This window comes from Chenopodium album, chromosome 26 (genome assembly GCF_948465745.1).
Source record: "Chenopodium album chromosome 26, dcCheAlbu1.1, whole genome shotgun sequence".
Lineage (NCBI taxonomy): Eukaryota > Viridiplantae > Streptophyta > Magnoliopsida > Caryophyllales > Amaranthaceae > Chenopodium > Chenopodium album.
In genome coordinates, this window is record NC_137859.1 from 15,184,278 (window position 1) to 15,207,876 (window position 23,599).

General features: G+C 34.2%; 2 protein-coding genes across 2 annotated transcripts; both read right to left on the bottom strand.

The window, feature by feature from the left end:
• Positions 1-6,260: 6,260 nt before the first annotated feature.
• On the bottom strand, positions 6,261-12,796 carry LOC145617820 (tRNA (carboxymethyluridine(34)-5-O)-methyltransferase-like). The gene is made up of 3 exons (XM_081672572.1): positions 12,572-12,796; positions 10,124-11,211; positions 6,261-6,699 (listed from the first exon to the last, which is right to left on the bottom strand). The coding sequence occupies exons 2-3, from the start codon at positions 11,206-11,208 to the stop codon at positions 6,612-6,614; spliced, it is 1,173 nt and encodes a 390-aa protein (XP_081528698.1). The 5' UTR covers positions 11,209-11,211; positions 12,572-12,796; the 3' UTR covers positions 6,261-6,611.
• Positions 12,797-16,848: 4,052 nt separating this feature from the next.
• Positions 16,849-19,517, bottom strand: LOC145618246 (uncharacterized). The gene is made up of 4 exons (XM_081673020.1): positions 19,060-19,517; positions 18,519-18,705; positions 18,309-18,425; positions 16,849-17,489 (listed from the first exon to the last, which is right to left on the bottom strand). The coding sequence occupies exons 2-4, from the start codon at positions 18,666-18,668 to the stop codon at positions 16,989-16,991; spliced, it is 768 nt and encodes a 255-aa protein (XP_081529146.1). The 5' UTR covers positions 18,669-18,705; positions 19,060-19,517; the 3' UTR covers positions 16,849-16,988.
• Between the last annotated feature and the right edge of the window lie 4,082 nt (positions 19,518-23,599).

A 23,599-nucleotide genomic window follows, 5' to 3' on the forward strand; every position in this document is an offset into this window, starting at 1 on the left:
GTCACATTTTCTGTAACCTTACTTTTCTTTGATAATTGACCTTGAACACCATTACAAGAATGCTAACTCATGAAAGTTCCTAGATTACTGTCTAAATTTACATAATCAAATTCATGACGTCATTAAAATAAAGGCTCGTTTTATTCATTTAAAAGGTTGATGTTCTATTCTTAATTATTCAGTTTATAGCTTTTCAACATTACATTTTTTTACTGGTATTTTAATAATTTAAAGTATTTGGCTTATCAAATAGGTTGAGAGACTAGATCTTTCAGTTGACTTTGAGAAATTTAAATGTCAAAAGCACAAATCATGTTTATGAGAAAAGTTCATTTGTGATAAACAAATTATCTATGAGCCATTAACAAAATATGAACATGACCTAAGTTAAATGACTGCAACATGCCTTTAATTTACATGAACATAGTAATACTCGGCTCGGTTATTTTACCCCCATAACTCTTCTAACCATCAAAAAAGTTTTTGAATTAAGTTTCCTACCTTCCATCATATAACATGATCAATTATATAATGAAAAAGCATAATCAAGACATTCTTCAATACATCACAAAATATATCAAAACCAGCTTTAATTCATTCAAATGAAGCATATATTCAGAATATTTCTGTAATTAATTCTTTGCTAGCATATTAACAATATAAATTTCTAAAATGATTATATAAATGAAATAAGAACACATACATTTCTATTATAAACTTTCGGCATTACCACAATAAGCTCTTGTCATGATTACCTCTGTACCACAACTAACAATAAAATGTACAAAATCATAATCTGTAAGTTCAGTACACAAAAAGTAGAGACCCGATAATACATCAAATCAATCAATTGACTAGCATATTTTTGCTGGTTGTTGCACACAACTATTTTGTAGCAGGAAATCTGTTAATCCATCTCTTGACCTCTTTCTACTTCTTATTGCAACATTTTTATCTACACCTCCTTCACCAAAATCCGAGTATAACAAAATCGTGTCGAGTATTTTCCTCACATCCCTCGTACCAAACACCACCTCGTCTTCAACCTCAAAATCAACATCATAAAATTTATCATGTACCATCTTAAGTACACCGAAAACCCTACCAAGTTCCGTGTCGATTTCCTCCTCTTGTTGTTCCTTAATTGGAAAAAACTCGTAACGATTAATTTTAACAAGATTTTCAGTACAAAAATCTCCCCAAATATTTTCCGTATCATCCACAATTAAAACAACCCGTTCGTGTGACAACACCACGTCCAACCTCTTTTGCTTATACTTAGTACAATCTTGCCTAGCAATGACCCACGAAAGCCTCGGAAACCCGGCTTTAGACTCAAGTAACCCACGCACTTCTTGTGCATAAACCTTATCAGCCATAGTATAGATAGACAAATCAAACATGGAACTAACTTGTTTAATAAATTCACGTACACCCGGCCTTAACTTCACGTATCGACTACAACTTAACATGTTGTACATATCTTTTGTACACGTTAAGCGTTGTTTTTCCTCTAATGTAACGTCCTTGGTCAATCTTGAGTGGATTAACGTGTGATCCAAGTCAAGTACTAAGTGAAGCTTCTTGGATTGTAACAAGTGTCGTAAATTATCGTCTCGAACACGGTCGGCTTCTTCGAGGGTGAGGGCTAATTTGGGGTGAATGTAGCGTAGTGGTGTAGTGGTGAGACCATTGCCGCAAGCAATGATGGGTAGGTTGCATAATGTGCATTTGTTGTCAAGAAATGATGGATGAAAGCATAGAAAAGTATTGGAAAAATCATGATTATTTGATATTTGTTAATGATTTCTCCTGTTTTGATATTTTTTTTATGAGGGATTTCTCTTGATTGTTTTTTGGAAAGGGGGTTTTGGTTGAATTGAGTATTTCGTTTAGGTTCTACAAAAATAAGGGTTTGCCGTTTGTTGCCTTTTAATAGCTATCGGATTTTCTATTTTTAGCTTGGGCCCAAGTCGTATTTTTTTTTATTTATTTTATTTTAAATAACAGTGTACTGTACAGTATGATTTCTATAGAAAAACCACCCTAAAAAAATTACTCGTACTCCGCAATGAAATGCAAATACGGAGTAAATTTTATTCACCAGAAAAAAATAAAAAGAAATAAATTTTATCATAGGTTTCAAGTGACTTTTAATTTGTCGTTGACTCGTTTGAGTTTTTTTTTTTTTTTTAAATGTGTAATTTCTTATAGATACGTGAAACGTTCAATACCTACTATAAAGATTAATATGATTAATCTTTTTTTTTTTTTTTGAGAGTAATATGATTAATCTAATTTATTATAAGTTTTTTGTAAGATAATTTTTTTAAATAGAAAAATAATAACTTTTGCAATATAAAAGATAAGTTTTTTTTTTTAACATTTTCTCAAAAAAAAAAAAAAAAAAATCGGATATTTCACCATATGCCCCTGAGTTTTTTGTTTATTCATCATATACCCATGAACTTTTTTAAATTGATCATATACGCATGAGTTTTCACAAATATATACCATATACCCTTGATGACCTATTATTGTTAATTTCGTCAATCATTTGTGTTAATTATGAACCGAAACCACCTTAAATACATTCCTCTACCCCCGAAACCACCCACATTCCTTTTTTCCACCCTAAAACTACCCTAAATTTCATTTTCTCATCCTCAAAATTATTTATACGGTTAAGGTTATGGAGATTTGGAGTGGTTTCTAGGGCTAGAGAAACAAGAAGAGTGGTTTTGGGGATGAAGGGAGATATCTAAAGTGATTTCGATGTATAATTAACCAAATTCTACTCATCTTATTTTCATTAAGGATATATGGTGAATTTTTGTAACAACTTAGAGGTATATGGTGAATTTGAAAATTTTCATGGGTATATGGTGAATAAACAAAAAACTCAAGGGTATGTGGTGAAAAAACCGAAAAAAAATTAACATAACTTTAACCAGTTTTACAATAATTTAACGTACATCCACCTTTTCGAAGAATTGTGACAAGTAAGGATACGCAAGCCTAAGGATTGCAGAAGAAGCTAAAAGTGGAAAGAATAGACATCAATATCTATTAAATCTATTAAATATTACTAAAACAGAAGTTGTTGACGTCATCATTGCACACGTGTCGCTCTCTCAATAAAAATTTTCCCGCCTAAATGCAATGATGATGTCATCTTTTTTTTTTTTTTTTTTTTTTTTTTGAAATTTAAATATTAGAAACTTCTACCTTACAACTAAAACCTATCAGTTTATCGTTGGAAATTTAAACAATTTTGAATAGCAGACTAATATATGACCTCCTACATTGAAATATGAATTAGACAACAACGTTGATCACTATATCATAATTTTGATGAAAATAAAAAATTTTAAAACAAAATGTACGTAATTCTTATTGATATTCATGTACAATAGTGATTTATTATTAAAATGTACAAATTAAAAATATATTTTATATAAACCGTGCATCGCATGGGTTCTAACCTAGTCTATTAACTATTACTAAAACAGAAGTTGCTGATATCATCATTGTTCACGTGTCACTTTCTCAATAAAAATTTTCCCGCCTAAATGCAATGATGATGTCATCATTTATTTTTTGTAAAGCTAACATATTTAACATTTTTAAAATTTAAATATTGGAAGATTCTACATTACAACTAAAACCTATCAATTTATCGTAGGAAATTAAAACAATTTTAAATAGCACACTAATAAATTACTTCCTACACTGAACTATAAATTAGACAACGTTGAACATATATTATATCATAATTTTGATTAAAATAAAAAAAATTTAAAATTACAAAATACATGTAATTCTTATTTATATTCATGTATAATAGCAATTTATTTTTAAAGTGTACAAATTAAAAATAGACTTTATATAAATCGTACATCGCACGGGTTCTAACCTATATAATACTAAAACAGACACCATGAATGACACGTGTCACTTCCTGGTGTTGTTTTTTCCCTCCGAAATTCCCCCCTCTTTTTTTATTTTTATTTTTAATTTCTTAATCTATCCAATGTTACCTACTATAATTTATACACAAAATATACATCAAATCATATAATTATGATATTTTTATTCACATACTTTTTTTGATTTGTAATAAAATATTTTTCAAATCTATTACTTTATATCTTATAAATATTACTCTGTATGCCATAACTTTAAATAGCACAATAAATCTTATTTTATTCTTTATAATTAATAATATGAATTATTTAAAATAAGGTAACTGTGAAACAATATTTTAAAAACCCGATGAATTTATTATTATTATTATTGTTATTTTGTTCTTGCAATATTTTTCTTTGAGAAATTTCAAAATATTATTTTTGTTAGAAATCTTCCTACTTAAGTACTAATAACATACGAAGTATTTCTTGAACAAAAATATAACATCATTCTATTTCTTTCTTGGCCAAAAAAAACACTATACTATTTTTTAAATTTTTTAGCTATTTATTATATATTACTTATTTATGTTTTCCACTAATACAAAGTTTTAAGTTTTGGTGCAATTTTTCTCTTAATATTTTGATTAGAATCTCTTTTTTTTTTAATATAAAATGGAATTTTTTTTTAAAAAAATGTTTTAATTGGTTTCTCGCCTAATTATAATATATACAGAAAACATAATGGAATGAAGGGAGTATAACAATATAGCTTAACATTATAATCATTATAAATCCTAATCTATATATGCACTCTTAAATTTTTTTTTAAAAAAATATTTTCATATTATTATATTTGTTTAAGAAAGCAAAATTGACCAAATATCATCAAGTTTTATTATTCCTACCCATTGGGTGTATTACATAATTTTAATATACTCATGGTCTAATCAACTCTTTTGTTGTATTACATGTTTAATTTTATATATGCAAAATAAGAAGGAAAAAAAAACACAACCTATGTTAAAGTTGTGTTTTGTCGATGATAGTTTTATATAAATTTTTTTTAATTACCGTGCATGGCACAAGTCCTAAGCTAGTTAATTAATATTTATTACATTGATTTATTCGTAAATTGTTGATAAATTCCCAATCTAACACTAAAAAAAGAAATTTTTTTTTCTGGTGAAGATAATTTATTAAAATAAATTAACAAATAAAAGAGCAGTTTCCTTAAAATTTATTAAAATAAATTAACAAATAAAAGAGCAGTTTCCTTAATTTATAATAGGAAACCAGTTAAAATAAATTAACAACGGTTTTTTTTTTTTAATTATTTTATTATTTTTATTTATTTTTAAAACTGATTTAGCTTTTAAAAAAGGAAATCTTTGCTTCAAGTGGTGGTTTTTTGGTCTAAGAAACACTACTTCAAGTGGTGATGCATGCTGTAAAAGTTTATTGATTTTGCTTTTATACCATGTTCTTTTTACCTTAAAACAAATAACATTCCGTACACATAATTTCGCTTTATTAAAAATAATTCAATTCAATAAAAATAATTTCATTTCAGTAAAAATTAGTAAATTTGAAGAAGAAATATGTCAGTTAAAATAATTCCAGTTTATTAAAATAATTTATGTTCAGCAAAATAAATTTCAGTTCAATAAAAAAAATTTAGTTTAGCAAAAACAAGGTGAACTAAAAAGGGCCTAAACAAGAGGGCAGTACATTTTAAAAAAATATTACTTGAAAATGTGGTTTTCCACCAAAATTATTAATAATAAATTTTTTCTTCAATATGAGTTACTTGTTTGAAGTCTTTTTCCATTTCTAGGTAAAAGAAAGAAAGGATAGACGGAAATCATGGGTGTTTGATAGATGAAATGCTTTTTTTCACTGTCAATGGAAATCTAGTTTGAAAATCTTTTCCAATCTTTCCCATTCTTTGCTTTTCCTCTGTCTTTTTTGTTTCGCTTGCTTGCTTGTTGGCAAGCTCTATACTGACCTTAGCTATTTGAGGCAATTTCGAAAGCATTTAGTCTCGCTAGCTATGCTAGCTTGAAAGGTATGAGTAGCTTGTTTTTTTGGTGAGGTTGCATTCTTCCTTTGCGCTAGTGGACAGTAGATTGGAAGCTTGTAAAAAAAGAAAAAAACTTATTTTTACTTACCTAAAATTATACGTAAGAATCCACTCAACTTGACCATTGCTCGGGCCAATAACTCATTACAATAAAATTTAAAAGTATTAAATTTAAGGTAGAATAGAGAAGTAAATGTATTCTAATTGTTTAAGGTGAACATGGAAGTGATGGAACTACCAAAGAATTGGTTTATGTGGGGAGATTAAATTCTATAATTGTTCGAGCACGTTATTGAGGAATGATGAATCAATCTAAACTGTTGTTATGCTTATTTAAATCAAGCAGAAATAATCTTAGTACTGCAAAAAATGCGACATCTAAAAGATCAGTTCTACTCTCTTTACTAGCCGAAGTCTGCAAGAACACAACCTACAAAGTGAAAATTTCACAGCATCAGAAAATGATGATACAAACATGCATGCGGACTGATAAACGATGCAGCCTGCATTTCTGAGGACATCAGTGCAGTATGATAACTCCATTGGCATTTGACACTTCATGGTATAATTACTAATCTCATCTCAACGTTGGAATGATGCATTTGGTTGTCTTTGATCCATCATTGTCTTTTTTCAAGAATAATACACCAATTTGATTTATCAAAGAAACGATCCACAATCACGGCATTGCTTATTCCAGAAACTAAGCTGCAAATTCATCAAATTGAATAAATTGGTCAGTTACTGAGAAACAGTGAGAAAATAACACCTGGGATGGAAACAGTTCGGAAAATATATATCAATTAGAGGAGCAGGGAGTCCGGTTAAAAAATGATAATGGAGCAATCTATAACAGACATGCAGAATCACAACTGTCATAATAGGCTAAAATTCGTTCTGAAAGATACTTATCAAAGAATATTAACACCACCAGCATACAATGATCCAAACACTTGTGCTAAAAGAAAACAGCTCCAAAATGCTAAGGCAAGCTGGAATTTCAAATTCATAATACTTCTTCTGTCTATCAAAACTTCAAAAGTACAAAAGCAGGCAATGCAACATGTAACCATAAACGAAATAATGTTGCATATGGGTGGAAACAAGGAGTCCATGGAAAAGAAGCTCAAATGGAACCATATCAGGAACTGGTATAGCCACTGAAGCACTTTTACATGACTGAGAAGAGGATACTAAAAAGATATAGGATTTCAGCCAAGAAATTTGTCCTAGACCAAATTTTCGGATAGAAACGGTTGAAATCAATTTATACAGATGCATATAGAACCACAAATGAAACCATATGGAATCAAAAGGTTACTGGCAGAATAAAGTCTTACCAACTTCAAAAGAAATACTCCTTCCTCAAAACTTCTATAAAAAAAATTTTGTACTCCTTAATATCTAAATCCAGGACAGTAAGGTTTTAAGCACATCCACTGATCTCAATTATGATCCAGAACCCAACATTTAATGCGCCTAGTAGCCCATATTCAACCATGAGTCAGAACCCATAATTAATGTGCCCAAATACTAAAAAACAGTGAGCAGTTGATAACGATTAGCTTTGCTCAGTTTTCTATGCTCAAATTATAGGTATATTTTGTAGGATAATCCTGCAATTTGGCGAGCCCGGAAATAGCTTAAGACGTAATTCAACAAAGATAGGTGGAAGCAAATTTCAACAAAAGAGTAAAATTAGAATGATCAACTACGTCAGTTAATTACTCACTCTGCCAATAACTTTGAGCCTATCTGACCTTTTTAAGGTAAAAAGAACGTATGTTCAACTTTGATTTTGTTGAAAATTATTATGAAATACAAAATCTAACAGTCCACTTGGTAGATAGTAAATGGTGGAAATGGTAATAGATTTATATACAATTTTGCAAGAACAGTCTCACATCAGTGTGTGGCAGTGTCTACAGTAAAGATTGTCTACACCTCAAATTTCTTTTCCTTCATATCATCCAGAACCACTTTAACCACTTCAGAAGTGGTATTGAGTAGAAATGTAGATACATGAACTGGAGCTGGAGTCCCATTAGGCCATTATCATAAAGGAAATTCCAAAAATTTTACTTACAAACCACAAAACCAGCCTGAAGTAGTACTCTTCAAAGTCTGCAAATTCATGTTGTTTACTTGTTCTTTAGGAAAACATCCCCCCCCCCCCCCCCCCCCCCCTAAATGAGGAAGAAAACTAGGTCTAAAAAAGACATAAGGCTTCTTCTGTAGAAGGAAAATAAGGTTTTACAAAATCTAATTTGAGGACCTTTTACAGGCCTTTAACAAAAACCTGGGGTTTCATCCCTAGAAGGAAACTAAATTTTACATAGCTGAGAAATTACCCATTTGGGTGTTCAGGCGAATGCAACTAAAAGTGCAAAATGATCATAGATTCATATTGAGCTGGCAATCTAAGTAGTCTTATTTTTCTACTTGCTCATAGTGGATGGAGATCCATACGACTAAACCTAAAGAGCCACATAACAGCCTCACATATATATTTGTGGGGCTGTAGTTCAGTCTCTTAACTTATACCTCTAAAAAAGAAACAAGTAAAGACCAATCAAATATTCCATTTTTAAACAACCTCTTACAGACATGATCTACTAATTGTAAGGCTTGTCGCCACAACTCATCATGGTAGCTCCACAATATACTTGGAAACTCTCAGATCAATTCTCAAGCTGTTCTTTGCTCTTCCCATACCTCTCCAACTACTGGAACTGATAGCTTTCGAGTTGCCTTGCCAAATATTCAAAGAAGCTCAACAAAAGTTTATTCTGATAGAGATAGAATCTAGCAATAACCCCTCCAAGTCATCTACAATCCATTCCTAAAATATGGATCAATCACTAACAATCATTCCAAGTCATATATAGTTCATTACGATCTGTTAATTGCAAAACGCCAAAACCACACTCAACTTAAAATTGGCAAATATCTTTGTTTACCAAAATCTAAGTTAGAATATATTAGAAACTACAATTCCATTTTTTATTTTTGTAAGGATTGTTAATAACTACATATGGAATAACTGGTTCGTATCCTACTTACTATATAAGGGCATAATAGCTATCTCATTATTGCTTTTTTGGACTGATTGAAACATTTTATCAAACTCTGATTCAGAATATAATTAGCTCAGATTATTCACCAATTCAAAAAGTATACCCAATGGATAAGATTTTGAAACTAAAAAAAGGGAAAAAACAAACAAGGCTCAACTGAGACCAGCAAATTTGTCAAGCGTATGGTCTTAAATCTCGGTCGATCACCGCGTCGCAACCGCATTGTAAAGAAAATTAAGCTTAGCACGATCGCAACCGTATCCAAGATACAAAACCATGACTCAACCCCAAGCTGACGCAGTAGCATTGGTGAGCACATGATTACATTCTCTAACTAAGTGTTTTGGAGTCCCCAATACACAAGTCAAATGTCTCAACAACATAATTGTTAATCAAACTTTAGGTTCTTCAAAATCCAAGACTATAAATCATGATGTTTCAAGTGTTTCAACTGCATATGTTGTTTCGGCCTTAGGTTGCTTTCAAGTTACTCAAACGGCTAAGGCTGATTCCTTTTTACTTCAGGATTGGTGGTCAAGATTTGTTTAAGACTTCAGAAGGGGAAATGATGGAGCTACAAGTAACACGAAGTCCAAGGTACTTTTGACATTTATTCAACGCTCGACAGTCAACAGCTTTCATATTATTATATTATAGTTGTTTTTGTTTGTTTTTGAAATACAGAAAACTAGCAATTTTAACATTGAGTTATATACATACTCTGCAGGACATGCAGGTACCTATACATGTCATATTATACCCTACTTATGCTACATTCTTCAAAAAATCCTTGAGCAGAATTGAACTCAGTTTGGAGATTGTTTCCCTTTTTGAAAACTTTCTCCACCATGTTGTGGTAGTAATCAGAGTCCAGAAAACAAGATTCATGACGTAGCCCAGACAATGTGTAACAATAAAGCTATCTATATTAGACTTCAACCATTCACATACAAGCAAAACATTAAAGATGAATGAGAAGTTCACATCACATTATGGCCAAGATATATAAAATGACATAACCAAAGGCAAGAACATATCAAGAAGTTTGTGTTTACCTTTCAAGTTCACCCTCACTAAACACATGATAATATCGGTTATACACCACCGCACCCTTCTTGTCATCTTTTCGTGCTAGGCCATTTGCAACAGCGCAAGTAGAAGAACCACTAACTTCAGCACGATGATAAGGTAAGTGCCATGGAACAAAATACTCTTGGTTTTCTTTACATCTATTATCAATACAAGTCGTTGATGTATCATTTTCTTGGCTGTTTATCTTCATTGTTTCGTCCAGCTTTGCACCAAGGAACTCATTGGAGACTTTCAATGACACTTGAGAATTGTTCTCCTCACTTTCAGGGATGCTTTTTAAATTAAATGATGACCGGGGGCTATTGACGCGAGGACTACCTGGTCCAATCCACTCATCTAGGTACCTACGAGATAACGGTGTCCATTTACTCAACAAACCTGGGTCCTCTTGCTCGACAGCCCAGACTGTTATTAACACTAAACCTCCCTTTTTAACAACTCGAACTAATTCTTCAATAGCTTTTCGCCTCCTACTTTCAGTACTCAGGTGATGTAACACAGCAATGGATATTGCTGCATCACCAAAACCACTTCTATATGGCAAATTTACAGCATCAGCGACCAAAGCTTCATGCCCTCTCTCGGCACATATGCTGACTAAAGGAGAACTTATATCACATCCTACAAAAAAGCATTTAGGATTGAAACCCAAGTACTTTCCATTTCCACATCCAGCATCCAGGACAAGGGATCCTTGTGTCAAGGAATCTAAAAATGATGCAACCTTTGGCCATTTAGCAAATCTGGTTGAACTGAAGTGGGGAGCGATTGCATCATAAACCTGATGAACATAAGTCTTCTCGATTTCAGGGGTGTATTGAACACAGTTGAATGACAAACCCTCCTCACTTGTCACTTCAGATGGTTGATTTTGAGCTTCACCATCCGATGCAGCAGTCGAGAAAATAGAAGGACGGCCAGTCCTAATATTCTTCATTGTATTGTGTTTAATGGAATTAAACTTACAAATAGATATGAAAGGAGGTAAGTGCAAAGCCCAACGTATCAGATGAGAAACTCTTAAAGATTCTATGTGACCAAATATCATCACCTGAAACATGATTACAAGTTGATTGGTTTGACGTTATAAGAAAAAGATGAGCACAATTACAGCAAAAAGAGATTTTCTGTAAAATCGTGATACATAATCTAACATTAACTAGCAAAAAGGATCTGTAAGAATAAAACCAAGCTATCATAATGCGAATTTAAATCAAGCAAAACAAGCACACATGTACCATATTTAGTTACATACAGATTTAGTTATAAATGAATACACTAGGTAAACGGACGAATTAAACTATAGGGCACATTCAACCAATATAGAGTGCATTCACATTATAAGTTAATTTTGGCATAAACAATAATCAATTTGGCAGTTTGGAATTGACAACCAAACTTCATCTAACTATTCTAATCCACATTGCACCATAGTTAGTATGTTTGCTTCTAAAAAAATCCATCTAGAATCAAAATACATAACACATACAATTATATTCCATATGTCAAATTTTCAAGCTTTTTAAAAGCATAATTAGTCTCGTTAGCCCTACAACATAATCTCATCATACCAGGGAACAAAGGAGGAAGGAGCGTGCATTCATACCTCCACCAATTCCCTCGTGATACAATACTATGAACCTAATTCAGGAAATATGAAGTTTTTTTAGAGTTTATATGCGGCTAATCTGACTACTAAAATGGATCACCCTTCACATTGTCACTTGACTGCTATTCCATTATTGTATTCACCTACAGGCAGACGTGACAAAACAACATACGAGTACATTAATTCAAAGATGCAGGAGGCAGCATTCCCCCAGAGAAACATGTTCCCTCAAAGCTACACCCCTAGACCCTACCTAAGGAGCTTCAATAGTTCGTTTAGCTTACGATATCACTTCCAAATAAAAATATCGGAGTATCAGGAGTTCGTGTATGCCTATAACATTCGAGTCACCAAGGTTCCTTAACTGCCCCCATTTTCTTTCCTCCAAAAGGGTATAGAAATGAAGCCTCAATAAGGCGATAAAACCCTAGTTACAGAAATGTGGCAGCTCAAATTCTAGCAAAGATCAGTAAACAGCTTAAATTTTATACAATAACTTAACAAAAACACAGTAAATTAAACTAAATCCAATCACTAAAATAATTAAAACCCAACTTACAATCACTCTGAAGTCCGAACTAATTTTGAACCAGCAAACAGAAATCCAAAGCTTAAATTAATAAATGAGATTTGAATACAACACATAAAAAAAAAAAAAAAAAAAAAAAAAAAAATTATATATATATAAACAAATAAATTAAACCAGAAGATTAACCAAAAGAGAGATTCAGAAACTCCAATATAGCATGTATAATGAGAATTGGTACTCGTATTCATGTACATAATTGAGAAAGAGAGTTACCAGTTCAGGGAAAAGTGGGGTAGCAGCAAAGAGGAAGAAGCACCAGTTGCAGTGTCATGGCAAGCAAAGTTGGTCGAGAAATTGGGGATGTTGTCGCGTTGAACGTTTGATGGGTATAATTGTACGAGGGAAAAAGGGTGTATTTGGTGTTTATTGGTGGATGGGATATGGGAGAAAATTGTGATTTTCTCTTTATGACATTTTGTGATTCTCTCTTTATGATAGTTGTTACTCCTCTTGTATGGGGTTTTTCTGTTTTCTTTTTCTATTTTAGGGTCCATAGGTCAAGTGGGACGAAGATAGCAAATGTCCGGTGACGAAATCGTCCTTTCTCCTTTGATGCTGCACGAATTTGTGAGATGGTTGTATTTTGGGAAGACGCGAGGAGTCGTGGACATCATCAATGGTTTACAGCCTGTTCATTAGTGGAGAAGTTAGTAGATTAGGAGAAAAATATGTTCCTAATGTGAGATATGTTCTTTGTAGTTTTTACTTGATTTCTGTAAGTGCCGTTTGGCCTGTTTAATTTATACTATTTCCATGATTTCCCTTCAAAAAAAATGTACAAAAATTCATACAATTCCTCTTTATTACAAACATGCCATTTTGAGAAACATCCTATGTTTTTCATGTTGAGAATGTGGAGCTTCTTTGGGATATGGTATCACTTATTATGGAGTTATGATGTTGTGTAACTTATGTTGTGTCTGGCCTTTGAGTTGGGGCGTTTGCAAGGGATTCTTAGTATGTATTGAAGATCAAACATCTCGTCCAATTGTATGAACATGGAGGAAACCTTTCATTTCCATCAACTAGTACAATTGTAGCCCTGACTTTATCTTTCAATTAATGGAAAGCATTTGCGTCTTTTATCATGTGTTTATCTACTCGTTTATTTAGCAATCTAATTTGTCTAAGTCCTTTAAGGATAAATTTTTCCTATTTTATTACCAATTACAATAGGGTAAGCCCCTTAATAATCTATAACAAGATATGATATTTGACTTGTTAGTAAAAATCAATATTTACCTCAACAAGTTTGTTGGTGACCACAATGTGAGAACATTAAACTACATCCATCTAACTTTAAGTATTTGGAAGTTATCCCATGGCTCCTAAACCTTCAGCACAAAAGGAACTGGTCAAAGATGCTTATTCATCTGAACAATCCTGAAGTCATTTTAGAGGATCAATAAGATCTAGAAAACCAACTACAAACCAAATATGTGTCACACTCTTTTGAGGAACTTGAACCTTAAACACAAAGGCAAGAGGAATTAGCCCTCAACAGAAGAGAAAGTCATTCTCCTACTAGAAATTTATTCAATACAATGTATGCCAAATATGTAGATATTGTAAAAAATTCTAATGGAGGATATGAAAAGAGTAACAAAGAGCAGTTTGATAACTACTATTGTGTCATGGTGTAAGAAACTGTATTGTTGGATTAAGGAATTTCAGTATTAATTCTCAACAGGCGATTACCAAACAGGTAGATAGGATTATTCCAGATATAAATGAGACTCTGAAAGCGACATACTAATGTGGCACTATCAAAGAGTATAGCAACTGAAGTAGTTACAAGACTTGGGCCTTTAGTGGAAAAGCATAACCAACTTGAAAAGTTGAAAAATGTTTAAACTACTCTATGTAGTGGCTTATATAATTAAATCAAAGGGAATATATTCCTCTAGGATACTACCCTAAAATAGATAACATGACAAGATTTGATCTCATGCTAATTCGACCCTAGTAGCCCTCCCCTACACCATCCTTGACATCTCATTCCCTCCCTACCTTGACTTCAACCCCTAAGAAAAACCACTAAAACCTTCTCCACCACCCTCAAAACCCCAATTGCCACCCTTCCCACCCTAGCCTCAAAACCTTAGCGACTAGGGTTTTCAAGGGTGGTGGGAGTGAGGAATTCTCAAGCTCTAGGAACTTTGGTCCAAGAGGACTCTAGGGAACTTTGGGCTCCACTTTTTGTAGGACTTTATTAGGTATTATATGCAGAAAACATGAATCATATTCATAAGCACCTATCCCAAGATCGCATGCATAACACACAAGACGCATAATCATACATTTGAAAGCGTGAATTCCACGAAGCTATTCAATCGGTAAATCAGGGAGAGAATATAGCCCCAAGCGTTGCTCCTCTACTTAGTCCACGGGATCCGAACGAGCCGTCCACCAATACTAGATTGGTTGAGTGAAGGGGAAAACCCGCGATCACCACCTTTGATGGACAACCGACCACTACATGAACCACCACCACCACAAACCACCAGCACCGGCGCCGAGGGGAAGAGAGAACCGTGATGAGAGAGTGTGTGTGAGAGGGGTTTGGTCTTGTGTTTTCTAATTAGGGTTTGATCTTACTAATCACTGAATTGTTATGTTCAAACCCTAGGCACCTAGTCTATTTATAATCCTATTATAATTAGACTAGCTTCAATTGAGGGTTGGTTTGCAAGGTGGTGATGGGGTCAAATTTCATGGGGTTTTGCGGTGGTTTAGGCTGGGGCTTCACAGCGGTTTTGCGATAAGGGGAAAGGAATGGGCTGGGTCGACACCAGGTTAGGGTATTGGGTTGGTGGTTGTCGGCATTCAGGGGCGTGGTCGGTGATCGCCGACAATTACAGGTGGCTACCGGTGGGTTTGGTTGGGTGGGGTGCTGGTAGAGTAGGTGGCTAGGATTTTTTTGTAAAATTTATAAAACAATAATAAATGTTATTTTATATAAATTTTAAAAATAGAAAGCATGAAATAAAAAAAATCAAATTAAATGGTCAAACCAATAGAATAGCGACATGTGTCCCATATACCTACTAATTAAGTCACCAACCGGTTTCAACCTGTTTAAAGCGGATACTCACCAAAGTTTGTATTATTCAGAATTAATGAAAACTTGGACTTGTTATTGGCGGATGACTCAAAGTTTGTATTATTTTTGACAATTTTCCAAATTAAATAAGAGAAACAATAATTTCTGTTTTATACACAATTCTGCAAATTGATGCATTACTTATTTAGTATGTTGTCTCAAAACATACACAACTTAAATTACATAACTTGCTTCAATCCAAGACTTTAATATGACTCTCATACCTTAGTCAATGGAAGGGATTTAGTGATTTCTCACTCATAATAAACTTTGCAGATCATGGCTTCCCGCTGGCCAATGATCTAATAAACGAGGTGATATCTCATATCTATTTGTTTGGATTTGTGATGTGACCTTGGCTCCTTTGTTTTGGCAAAGGCATCCTTTTATAGTCACGGGACAATTTGATCCAAACTTCCTTCTTAACTTGTTGTTTTACAGCTAAACTTTCATTTTCTGATACTGAGTATGCGATAGTGCTCTGCTTTGAACTCTTCAAGCTCACTGTCCTCCTCCATTCAGACACAAAATTGCGTCTAGATCAACATCTAAAGTCATCTTGTCTGTTTGAAAACTTGCACCCGTATAACCTTTTGACAACTAGTTTTCTTTTGCCACCATAAAATAGAAACATTCCTTTAGTCCTTCTCAAGTACTTAAGGATTTTTTCTTAGTAGCTTTTAGTATGCTCATCCTGAATTTGCTTGAAACCTGCTACACATGCATAAGTCATATGCAACATCTTGCTTATTACACATCATGGCATATACAATGGATCCTTTTGCATGAGCATAAGGCACTACAAGAAAAGGGCCGTTTTGCGACGGAAATAATTCGTCGCAAAATGGCAAAATTCCGTCGCAAAGTGACTTTGCGACGGATTTCCGTCACAGGCATGGCGTCGCTCGAACTTTCGTAGCAAACAGTCCTTTTGTGACGGAATATCCGTCGCAAAACGAATTGCGACGGATTTTGCGACGGAAAGGTAGTTGTAGCTGAAAACAACATTTGCGACGAAAATTCCGTAGCAAGAGGAATCATTTTGCGACGGAATATTCCGTCACAAATTTTGCGACGGAATGTATTTCCGTCGCAAAATGGATTCTTTTGCGACGGAATAGTCCGTCACAAATTTTGCGACGGAATTTAATTCCGTCGCAAAATGAAGTTTTTTGCGACGGATTATTTTCCGTCGCAAAATACTCCATTTTGCGACGGAATTTCCGTCGCAAAGTTATTGTAATTTTAATTTTTTTTTTTTTTGTATTTTGTTTTTTTTTCCTGGAACCTGTATTCCTGCAATCCTGTTTAATTTTTTTGTATTTTGTTTTGTTTTCCTGGAACCTGTATTCATGCAATCCTGTTTAATAAAATACGTGCATTTAAAATAATTTCAGTCAAAAAGTCCACGCCCTAACATAATTCAAATATATACAACACGTAGCCGTAACTACCAAGTACGGTACATGATATAATTTTTAAAACTACAATGTCATCCATATACAAAAATCGAAAAATGACACCTAACTAAACACAAGCTGGCTGTCCTTGGCCTGCACCACCACCACCACCACCACCACCCGGGTCGTTACTGGGGTCTCGAATCTGAGGCTGAATCGTAGAACAAGTGAAAGGAGTGGTCAATCCTGTAAATCTACTGGCTAACTCCTCTAAGAACTCCTTGTTCTTCCTCTCGATTTCAGCCATCCGTTCTGCCACTCGAGCCTCCACTCGAGCATCGAGCTGTTCCGCCACACGGCTATCGATCTGGCTCTCAATTGCTTCCACCCTCTCATTCAACTCCTTGTGGAAGTTTTCCTGCATTTGAGTTATGACCGACGGTACGTATTGGCTGGAAGAACCCGATCCTCGTCCCCTAGATGTGCCGTAGTACAAGTCAGCACCAACACCAAGACCTCTAACACGACCCTTCTTATTACGACCACCAGCCGCCTCAAAGAAAATTTCATTTTCAGACAGTTGGGAACCCTGGGTTCTTGATTCCTCCTGTCTGTGTTGGTACGCCTCCTGTAACAAACAAAGGATATACAATGCAGAAATAAAAATAAAGAATGAGAACCAATAGTTTGAGGCTTGATATAGTTCATAAGTGGCAATATAGGTTCACTAGGTCCTAAAACTAGGAAAATTGGGTGAAAATGGGGCGTTTTTGGTTCTAACTTGTCTATTTCTCACATTTGTTATCTAATGAACCTATTTTTGACCTTAATACACCTAACTAACATAGTTACTTGAGTTTGAGGCTTGAAATTGTTTATAAGTGGCAATATAGGTTCACTAGGTCCTAAAACTAGAAAAAATGGGCGAAAATGGGGCGTTTTTGGTTCTAACTTGCCTATTTCTCACATTTGTTATCAAATGAGCTTATTTTTGACCATAATACACCTAAATAACATAGTTACTTGAGTTCGAGGCTTGAAATAGTTCATAAGTGGCAATATAGGTTCACTAGGTCCTAAAACTAGGAAAATTGGGTGAAAATGGGGCGTTTTTGGTTCTAACTTGCCTATTTCTCACATTTGTTATCTAATGAACCTATTTTTGACCTTAATACACCTAACTAACATAGTTACTTGAGTTTGAGGCTTGAAATTGTTTATAAGTGGCAATATAGGTTCACTAGGTCCTAAAACTAGAAAAAAATGGGCGAAAATGGGGCGTTTTTGGTTCTAACTTGCCTATTTCTCACATTTGTTATCAAATGAGCTTATTTTTGACCATAATACACCTACCTAACATAGTTACTTGAGTTCGAGGCTTGAAATAGTTCATAAGTGGCAATATAGGAAACAAGTGGCTTGAAAATGGGCGAAAACTAGTTATTACCGCAATTTCCTTCGCTCTTTTGTTCGCAGGAACCTTCCCTTTCCCGGGCACCTCCTTGAAGTGTGTATGCAAGAAGAGATCAGGTGCTGATGGAAGCTTCCCTTGATTCTTTGCCGCCTTGCAATGTGAACAAGTGAACAGTATTATTAGATACAAATGTAATTAAGCACATATAAATACGTACATTCAATTTTTTATACAACAACTTACCAGCTTTTTTGCATGTTGTACCGCAGAGATGGAACCTTGAAAATGGGTCGGTTCTATTTCATTATCCATAGAGCCAGATCGTCGGTTCAATCTGTTCTGTGCTGACCTCTTCTTGTAAACGTCATCCACTTGGGGAATATCCATCATCATCTTGTGGATGTCTTTTGAGATCCAGTCTGGCTTTAAACTAATCTAACATATATTTTAAACTAATCTAACATATATTTTAAACTAAACTAACATACATTATAAACTAACTAACATATATTTTAAACTAAAATAACATACATTATAAACTAATCTAACATATATTTTAAACTAAACTAACATACATTAAACTAATTCTAACATTGCAATATATCTTAAAAATTAAACTAATTCTAACATTGCAATATAAATTAAACTACACTACACTAAACACAAGTAATTAAATAATAAAATTTAGTTACAAATTAAATTAAAAAACATAATTAGAAAAAGTTAGGGTTTACATTAAAATTAAATTGAAAACAAAAACAAAGGGGGATAGTGGAATACTCACCGGGATTTGAGGGTGTTGTGGCGGAAATCCGGCTGCCGGAAGGAGGGTGGTGTGGTGGCTGCACACCGCCGGCGAACGGAGGGGCGTGAGTGGGCTTGAACGGAGGGGGTGGCGTGGGTGGGCGTGAGTGCGCGTGAGTGGGAGTGAACGGAGGGGGTGGGCGTTAGTAGGTGTGAGTGGCCGGATTCCGGTCGTTCCGGTGGCGACAGCGGCGGTGAAGTGGCCGGATTTTCTTTCTCTCTCTACGCTTTCCTCTATCTCTCTCTACGCTTTCCTCTTTCTGTTCTTCGTTTTCTTTTTCTCTCTCCTTCAGCGAAACTTCAGTTTTTTTTAAAAAAATTTAAAAACTTTTTGCGACGGAATTTCCGTCGCAGAATCCGTCGCAAAATGTTTTTTTATATATATTTTTTTTAATATTGTTTTGCGACGATTATTTCCGTCGCAAACAAACTTTTGCGAGGGAATAAATTCCGTCGCAAACTTTGCGACGGAATTTCCGTCGCAAAAGTTTGTTTCCGTCGCAAAGTTGCGACGGAATTTATTCCCTCGCAAATTAACCCTTTTTGCGACGGAATTGTAGTCCGTTGCAAGGTTTCCGTCGCAAAATGACCTATTTCTTGTAGTGAGGTGCACTATCCATACGACTCAACTCTATTAGCTTTTGAACGAAGGCACTGAGTTTTTATGAGCGTAATACCATGAGACATGGGAAGAGATCCTCTCTAAGAGTCTTGCATCTTGAACTTGTCAAGCATCTTATCAACATAAGTCTCTTGATTAAGTCCAATCATTCTTCAAGATTCACTTTGTGGATTATGATTCCCAATATGTATTCAATATCTCCTAAGTCTTTCATATAGAAACAACTTCTTGACCATTACTTGATTGATTCAAGCATTGATATGTCATTTCGTATGAACTGTATGTCATCTACATACAAGATTTAGAAGACCAAATGCTCCCACTAAACCTCTTGTCTTTACAAGATTCCTTTTCGTTCTTTTCAGGACTATTCGATTGCCTAATCAAAACGAATGTTCCAACTCCTTGATGCTTACTTCAAACCATAAATGGATTTCTGAAGTTTGTAAAACAATCTAGGATTTTTTGGATTTCAAAACCTTAAGCCATTTCCTGAGTTGGTACTTACTGTTTAGGGTAAAACATACCCCAAATGCGTGGTCCAATCCCATAGAGACACGTGGCTTAAATTTAAAGACATCACGTGTCCCTATAGGAAGATGACACGTGTCAAGCATCATAGCACCTGAAAAATAGAGTAAAGGCCTCCTCACATCAGGAGGCCCAAGATCCTAGAAAGCCGCAAAACGGCGCCCCAAGGGGACACGTGTCCTCTCCTGATTGCGCCGCCTATAAGAGCACGTTATCCTAGGTCATTAACCCTAAAGGAGCATAATTTCCCACCCCTATAAATACCCCAATCATTTATGATGGGAGGGGTGGATTGTGACATAACATTGAAAAGAGCACAAAAGAGCTCCAACTTCTCTCTACTTTTTCTCTCTAGCTTTTCCGTTTCCAATCACTAACTTGATCGTCAAAGACGAATGTTCCGGTAAACGAGTGTAGGGAATATTTCAAGCATCCCAAACTTGAGCCCCACTGTGATCATGCACTTAAGCATGGTGGCGTTCAAAGGGAAGAAAGCTAGAGCAAAAGAGTCGCCAACAAGTTTTAGAAACTTGTAAATCATTCACAGGGTGAAGGGTACACCCTTTCACGATTTTAGAGAACGCTAACTCCATAGGGGCCTAGAACCATGACTGAATATTCAGGGATGAAGGTACGTATCCAACCTAAAAGAGATTGAACCCGCCCTAAAATAAGCCTCTACTTTATTTTTCACATATTCATGTGCGCTTTTCGATAGAAATACAATCATTAGGTTAGCCCTAAACCTGTATTATCAATGTTGGTTGATTATTAATGCATAAATAAATCTATTATTGGCGATCACTTGAATTAAAATCATATTAGCCTAAAATAAAATTACTAATTATCTTAATAGGCGTGATTTCAAGTACAAATTCCCTTTAAACCTACAATAAAAGGCGTGATCAAGCCATAACAATAATATATATCAAGCAACATAATGATAATAAACACAAAAAATCATCATCATCATAATAATAATATCTGATCAAAGCATAATAATAATATAAGTAAGATCCTAGACATGATACTAACATGATTAATAACAAATCCTAGCATGTCACTAAACATTAAAGATTAAAGCTTTATCCCTAGCATTATACTAACATAATAGAAGAAATAGGAATCCACCTAAACATGATACTAGAAAGCAATAAAAGCATTCTAACATGATACTAGGAATTAATAAAATTTGGTTTAAAAAAAAAGGAATTAATAAAATCTAAGCATGCTTTCCATATCAAAAGAATAATTAAGAAGTAATTCAATTACTTACTTTGGAACCTCGTACCTCTTTCTATTAAAAGAATACACACGTCAGTAAACTTCAATAAAATATTAAATCAAACAATAAATTTAAATAATTGAAATAGGAATTTGGGACCAAACCCTTAGAAATTATCAACCTTTCACGTCTAGGGCGAAGGCACCTTCGAGCTTGGCTAGGTGTGTCTAAATCTTGTGAATGAGGTGTGGTGTTTTGAAAAGGCTAGGCTAAGAAATCAAGATAGAGAGAAAGAAAAAGCTTTAGCTTAAAGAGAGAAGATAGATGATTGTGATTGTTGGTGATTTGAAAACGGGGAATAACGACCCTATAAATAGAGAAAATTGACTGCAAATGATAGAAAAGAGTCAGAATTTTAATCAGAGTAAAACTGAATCTGTCACGACGCGACAAACTTCATCGCGACACGACAGCCTTCATCGCGGCACGACCACGGCTGACGATAAGAAGCTTACGAATTTCCTTTTTCCAATTAAATTAGGTTAAGAGGAGTCCGTACTTATCTTTTATTAAATCAAATTTAATCCTTAAAACACTTGTTTTATTCCAAATAAGATCCTTTATCTTTTCTAAATCAAATAAAAATATAATTATTAATCCTAATATCTTTAGGATTTAAAATAACCTTCTAGATTATTCTAGCAGATTAAAGTAAACCCTAATGACTTTAGGAATAATAATTAGTGGACCCTTTACTTGATCATTTGGCCGTACATAAAATCCGATTTGGGCTTAATTTAGTATTTTGGCCATAACTTCCTCATTATTCACCGGAATTGGGCTTATAATATATTGTTGGAAAACTCTGTTCGAGCCCCATCCAACTACACCATTATTGGACCCATATCATGGACCAAACTAAACTGGATTGGACGTTTTTCACAAACAGGGTACGAAAAGAAATATTTTCAAAAGCAGAAAGAAGTATTTTTATTAAAAAAAAGAGGGATTCACGAGACTCTTTCACATTTCACTTTGTTCGATAATCAATGACGTGAAATTTATTCATCACTGGGTTTGGTTTTTGGGGAGACACAATCAGATGTCTACAATGGGATATTCATTATTTTGCAGGTTTCCGAGTTTATATGTCCGAGAGCGCGACCAGTGTCCCGAGGGATCCGGAAAAACCCCCGAAACACTTACCAAAACTTTCTTGTAGGGCGTGGGTTCCATAAATTCTAATAAGAAAATTTTAGAATCCACCTTTTACCAGAATTTCAACAAACTGTTTGTTTAATCTCAATTAACCTACAATAGGTATGAGCAACAATAAAATCATTCTCTTCAACTCTTTGAAGCCTTTCATTCAAGTGGGACGATAGAAGCCTCACTAGTTTAATTAGCTTGCTTCGACACGTGATTTATCAAATTAGCTGATTCATGCGCCTTCATCTCTGATGCAGTTTTATCCATATCCATTTGTTGCTCGTCTCGAATCTCTTCAAGATCTAACTTTACTCCCACTTAGCTTTGTAGGAAGAAATTTCTTTTTATAAAGACACTATCGAGAGCAACAAACACTTTGTTATCTACACAATTGTAGGAATAATACCTTGTTAGGTTTCATAGGATAACCCACGAAGAACTATTTTTCTGATTTAGGGTCTATTATGTCATATTTGTTAACATTTTACATCGATTTCATAACCCTTAATCTTGTTTAGAAAAGATAACTTTGGAACATTTCCAGTCCATAACTCTTATGACATCTTTTCAACTGCTTTGGTTAAGTTTCTGTTTAGTATATTCGCAATTTGTTGTTCTAATGCATCCTCAAAACGATATTTTGTAAATCATTAAATTTAATTTAGGATCGAACCATGGCAAGCAAAGTTTGATTCTTGCTTTCTAACATATACTTTAATTTCAGTGTTTCTGGATGGATTGTGAATTAATTCCACAATTCCCTCTAGATGATCATTTATTTTGAGTTAAATATTTATCACAACAATCATATTGTGGTGTTAATTATTCATCTCAAACTGATTTTACATTTCATTCTGGAATTTTGAACATTTCAATGATTCCAACCTTACTTCATTCAGTAATTATAGATATACTTACTTAAATCATTAGTAA

Excerpts from the sequence above, each read along its gene's own strand:
- LOC145618246 (XM_081673020.1), bottom strand. The coding sequence starts at position 18,668 with ATGATGATGGATATTCCCCAAGTGGATGACGTTTACAAGAAGAGGTCA. Across the intron at positions 18,426-18,518 it reads TACAACATGCAAAAAAGCTG|GCGGCAAAGAATCAAGGGAA; the intron begins GTAAGTTGTTGT and ends TCACATTGCAAG. Across the intron at positions 17,490-18,308 it reads AAAGAGCGAAGGAAATTGCG|GAGGCGTACCAACACAGACA; the intron begins GTAATAACTAGT and ends TGTTTGTTACAG.
- LOC145617820 (XM_081672572.1), bottom strand. The coding sequence starts at position 11,208 with ATGATATTTGGTCACATAGAATCTTTAAGAGTTTCTCATCTGATACGT. Across the intron at positions 6,700-10,123 it reads AGTGAGGGTGAACTTGAAAG|CTTAGTTTCTGGAATAAGCA; the intron begins GTAAACACAAAC and ends ATGAATTTGCAG.